General features: G+C 35.3%; 1 protein-coding gene across 1 annotated transcript in view; it reads right to left on the reverse strand.

Moving 5' to 3' along the window:
* The window catches only part of LOC117321884 (cell migration-inducing and hyaluronan-binding protein-like), a 37,295-nt gene extending 34,253 nt beyond the window's left edge, over nucleotides 1-3,042 (reverse strand). The window contains exons 1-3 of the mRNA XM_033876495.1: nucleotides 2,904-3,042; nucleotides 1,187-1,424; nucleotides 200-363 (exon numbers count right to left, since the gene is read on the reverse strand). Coding sequence (XP_033732386.1) covers nucleotides 200-363; nucleotides 1,187-1,424; nucleotides 2,904-3,005 — 504 coding nt within the window. The 5' untranslated portion in view covers nucleotides 3,006-3,042. The remainder of the gene's footprint in view (nucleotides 1-199; nucleotides 364-1,186; nucleotides 1,425-2,903) is intronic.
* Between the last annotated feature and the right edge of the window lie 2,958 nt (nucleotides 3,043-6,000).

Below are 6,000 nucleotides of genomic sequence, written 5' to 3' on the forward strand. Positions count from 1 at the left end.
TAGTACCCGTGTGTTAGTTTATATACCTGTATCTCTCCGTTACAGGAGTGTCGTAGTACCCGTGTGTTAGTTTATATACAATGTACTTGTATCATGTCCCCGCGTAACTTTCTGTGCTTCAGATTTACTAAATAAAATTTAGCTGTGAAAAATATTATTGAATATAAAGCAAATAGGAATAGTGATTATACAGGCTTACCGTTCTTGAGAATGATTTTCCTTCTTTCGGCATCTCGGGTAGCGTTTCCGTCATTGTAGACCATGATGTCTTCTTCTCTCCAAATATATTAAGCAAACCTCCACTTGCGACACCTATGATCTTATCCCCTAGGTCTGGCAGAGTGTACCCCGGGTTCCTGTCGCCTTGAGTAGTACGTTAAAACATGGCGATGTAGTTAAACGCAAATGTTACGTTAACATAAATGTTTAAATGAAATACCTATATGAAAACTACATATAGCATGTAATCGACAGACAGACAGACAGGCAGGCAGGCACGCACGCACGCGCGCGCGCACACATCCTCACATACACCTACGCACATATATAGACACGCTGATTCTGGATACCCACTCCCCAGCTACTTATCTCACTACAACTAATGAGGAACGATTGTAAATAAAACTACTACATGTTAAGATGGATTGTCTACACCCAAAGACCACTCTTCATTTCGAGATCTTCACTAAAAACGTTTTTTTACTGTTCGAGGTCAAGATTTTTGTTTAAATGTTCGAGAGTTGCAAATTACTTCTCTTCGGCTGAGTACTGCGACACTATGAAATTGGAGGCCAACAAGCCCAGGCGGTTATCTGGCTATAATATAGCATGCATTAAATTCATACGGCTTCTTACATCAACGACAATGGAACTTTTTTCAGTGGAATACTTTAACCGAACAAGGTACACACAGCCAAATGGACACGACAGTGCAGATACTTAAACGGAGAAGTCAAACGTTTAAGGACTACGCACATATTCTGATCAAAATATCATTATCAGCAAACATATGACATGTAGATCGACTTAATGGGTACAATGATAAAAAGGGTCAGACAGAAGAAGGGATAACGATAAAAACGTTATAACATGATCAATTCGCACTAGAAACGATTTGTGAAATTATGATAATTATCAGCATTTAGTTTATTTTATCATAACCGATATTCAAAATTGATATACCTACCGAGTAGCTGTATAGTCAATTTTGCTTTGTATCGACAGTCCTCGGATCCTACATCCATACGGCCGCCATCTTTGATGTGGATGTAGGGCGTCTTTACGATAATCCTCTCATCGACATCAGGGCTAAATACAAGCAGGCCATCTTTCTCTATGACAATTCCGCCAAGCTCAATACCACCGAGATTCTTATCAAGAAGGATTCCTTTGTCGATCTTGACTATGTCACCTGCCCCTGCATTCTGGAATAGTCCAGCGAAATCATGTCATGCTACTTAAAAGAGTTATAAGGCAGATTGTCTCAGACAATAACATAGCGTGTCGATGTGCCTCATAGAATGAACCAATTATCTTTTATAACAATAGGCCGCAATCATATGCATGTTAATACTTAACTACAAACATTAGTATTGCATCAGCACAAAGGTTGGATAATTGAATTATTGAAATAAATTACAAGTCTCCTAATTCTGATTAAATTGTATTTTAGACATGGCTACATTAGAGTGACAATGATCATTTATCGCATTCATTAAAACTGCCATCATTCAGAGGTTTGACCTTCACCAAAAATGTTATTGATACGCTTATCAGTTTGAAAAATAAGGAAACACAATCTCGATACTAAGTGGCCATCCTTTCGAAAATTGCAAAATAGCGATGCAAACGTTATTTCATAGGAAAATAAGCATTCTGAAAAAACCAGGACTTAACTAACTGCTCTCAACTTCAAATCAATTCTGTACATTCGGAACCGTACACCATGACGTATACTGACGGTAAGCCACACACAGTAATGTGTACTGTTACCGTACACCCTAGTATGTACTGACGGGACGCCACACACAGTAATGTGTACTGTTACCGTACACCCTAGTATGTACTGACGGGACACCACACAGTAACGTGTACTGTTACCGTACACCCTAGTATGTACTGACGGGACACCACACACAGTAATGTGTACTGTTACCGTACACCCTAGTATGTACTGACGGGACACCACACACAGTAACGTGTACTGTTACCGTACACCCTAGTATGTACTGACGGGACACCACACACAGTAATGTGTACTGTTACCGTACACCCTAGTATATACTGACGGGACACCACACAGTAATGTGTACTGTTACCGTACACCCTAGTATGTACCGACGGGACACCACACAGTAATGTGTACTGTTACCGTACACCCTAGTATGTACTGACGGGACACCACACACAGTAACGTGTACTGTTACCGTACACCCTAGTATCTACTGACGGGACACCACACACAGTAATGTGTACTGTTACCGTACACCCTAGTATGTACTGACGGGACACCACACACAGTAATGTGTACTGTTACCGTACATCCTAGTATGTACTGACGGGACACCACACACAGTAATGTGTACTGTTACCGTACATCCTAGTATGTACTGACGGGACACCACACACAGTAATGTGTACTGTTACCGTACACCCTAGTATCTACTGACGGGACACCACACACAGTAATGTGTACTGTTACCGTACAACCTGGTATGTACTGACGGGACACCATACACAGTAATGTGTACTGTTACCGTACACCCTAGTATGTACTGACGGGACACCACACACAGTAATGTGTACTATTTGGAATCAGGAAACAGTAGAGATGCGGATTGGATGTGATAACATGAATGAAGAGGACATTTTATTATTGATTATAGCTAGGTCATGATACTTACCAAAGTTGACCATGATTGAAGGTTTGGGTTACTTGATGGACAATTGTCAGCGAAAGAGACTGGAATCATCATCAAGATGACCAAAATGGAATGTGACGTCATCTTCACACCCCTACGTCACTCTCACTGGTTTGACGATCTGAAACAAATCACAGCCTCGCATAAAAAGATTGATCTAGTTCATTTTGCAACACATTTGACATTTATTATGTAAGAGCTTAGTTGATATCATTACCTAAAATCAGCACCTAAAATTAGTGTGTCTAAAATTAGTGTGTCTAAAATTAGTGTGTCTAAAATTAGTGCACCTAGAATTATTACCTAAAATTAGTGTGTCTAAAATTAGTGTGTCTAAAATTAGTGTACCTAAAATTAGTGTGTCTAAAATAACCTAAAATTAGGGTACCAAAAAGTATTACCTATTAGTGTACCTAAAATTAGTGTACCTAAAATAATCTCATAATAGATTTATTTGGCAATACTTCGTCTACATCACCAGTTGATGCATGTGTATATACATATTTATTTGGTTTTGTTTTCTCGAACAGAGAAAGGAGCATAATAGTAGTCGCAGCGAAAATGTATACTTACAATACATCGAAACTTGTAAGATCAAAGATTGTATTTCAAGGCAAGTTTCAAATAACCAGTCAATGACTGACTGATTGATTGATTGATAAAATTTTAACTATCCAATGCCATACAGGTTCAAGAAATTATGTTTTTAAATGTAATGTATACCGTTTAATGATAAGATAAATTGGAAGATTGACAGTTTGATTAACCTCGGTAAGTAAATTTACATTCACACCTGTGTGACTTCAACACGTATCTATAGACTCGGTCCATTGACTCGCACTTACGGAATCATTAAAATTGTTTCGCATCATTAAAAGAAGTAAGAAGGACAACGAAAAAACAATTTAAGAAATCCGACTCATTCAAGCATAACTTTCAATATTTTCTCGTGGGAATAGCTCTATTAAAAACACTATGCATTTTCAAAACCTGTCATTAGCATTGTCAATATCAAGTCAGCACTATATTCAAGTATAAATCATATGCAGCACACTAAACACTAAATTATCATTACGTATTTTATCCGGCAATCAGCACTTTTTTTGACGGAATAAAATCGTTGTATAATTAATCACATTTGTGCTGTATTCTGTCGTTAACAGAAAACTTTTTTAACACGTGCATTTTAATTTGTTGTAAATGCTTCCTAAATATTTCAAATATAACATCTATTATACGAGCATGTGTGCTAAAAATGATCACGTTATTATCTATTATTGAAATTATTTCGATAAAACAACTGAATTGACATTATAGTACAGAAATAGTGGAACTATATTTTGTCGCGTGTGTACGAGGTCGGATACAATATTCATTAGGTAGAGGAGTGTTAAATATGTCCGTGTTTAGGATATAAGATTAATCTGGATAGTTACCTGGATGATATAAACCCTATATCAGTACCTGGGCTCACATAACGTTAAGTTCTGGCCAGAACGACGCTGAATCCTCAAACATTTTTGTTTACATAGAAATACAACGAAGGTAGACAATCATGTTTTACGGTACTACATATACTGCATTACGGTTTTAATCTAAATTCATATTTTGTAATATTTGTGTTACAATCTAACATAAAAAAAAATGTAAAATTTAACTGTCTGTTGTCAACAGTAACGTCAATATAATAGAATATTTTGCTACTGGTTTCCAATATTATTTTTAAGATAATTCTTCAGCTTTAACCTCAGTAATATCTCTTAACCCTGAAGACTTTAATTATTAAATTTCCACAAACTTTAGCAAAATCCATTTATAATCATCACAAATTTTGACCTTTTTAAGATCAGAAAAAAATGATACCTTATAATTACTCTATCAAAGAATGAAAACTCAAAATATAGTACTCCAGAGAAGAGTTCCAAACAGCAAACATTGGTTTAACATTTTGATTAAAATGGAATGTACATGTATAGAGGATTTGGCTGGGGAATATGATGTTATTTACCTTACGGAAACACTCTTAGACGAGCATGTTTCAACAGACAAAAGCATGATTATATTCAGAAAAATACACGTTTATAAAAACCAGCAAAAGATTTAATAATGTTTAAAATCATATTCTTTTGTAATTCCTTTGCTTTCGAACCTTCGGAGAACAATGTTACAAAAAATATTCAATTGATGACATTCATTTTTTTTTTTTGGCCAAAATGCTGAACCTTTCTATTTATTTGGGAAAGGGCTTTAATAATGTTGTTATAACTGGTGCCCAATCGTATTTGTCTTTATTTATGGCAATAAAAAACGTGTTTAAAAAAAAACTAAAAAAAAAACAACAAAATAACAACAACAACAAACAAAAACAAAAAGCAAAAACAAAACAAAAACAAACAATATAAATAAATATATAAATTAAATGTGGTTTTATCATTGTCGTACCATTAGTTTACTCCTTTATCTATTGTACTCCTTTATCATTGCTCAAAGAAAATGACGACCAACCAGCTAGGTACTTACTATACACAAGGTCGTCGAGATTCAATAGCTCTACACTGTCTAGGTTTCTACCTGTTTTTGTCCCGTCGTGAACAATGTGGGGATTAAAATTGAAGGTTTTCTCCATTTCCCTTCATGGATATCTTTATTGTACAATGTCACGCAGCTTAATCATGCCTAGGTCAGTATAAATTCAATATCGTTTACGAGGTCACTTTACGTCATTGATGTTGTTACAATTTATACACCAATCATTGATGTTGTTACAATTTATACACCAATCATTGATGTTGTTACAATTCAATACACCAATCATTGATGTTGTTACAATTCAATACTCCAATCATTGATGTTGTTACAATTCAATACACCAATCATTGATGTTGTTACAATTCAATACACCAATCATTGATGTTGTTATAATTCAATACACCGATCATTGATGTTGTAACAATTTGATACACCAATTATTGTGTTTCTACCATAAAACAATGAAGAATTTTGTCATAATACTCTTTTTAATAGTATAATTTAAAATTATGTGTCGAATTAAATTATTGTGTTTCTACCATAAAACAAT

The sequence above is a fragment of the Pecten maximus genome, chromosome 2 (assembly GCF_902652985.1).
Source record: "Pecten maximus chromosome 2, xPecMax1.1, whole genome shotgun sequence".
Lineage (NCBI taxonomy): Eukaryota > Metazoa > Mollusca > Bivalvia > Pectinida > Pectinidae > Pecten > Pecten maximus.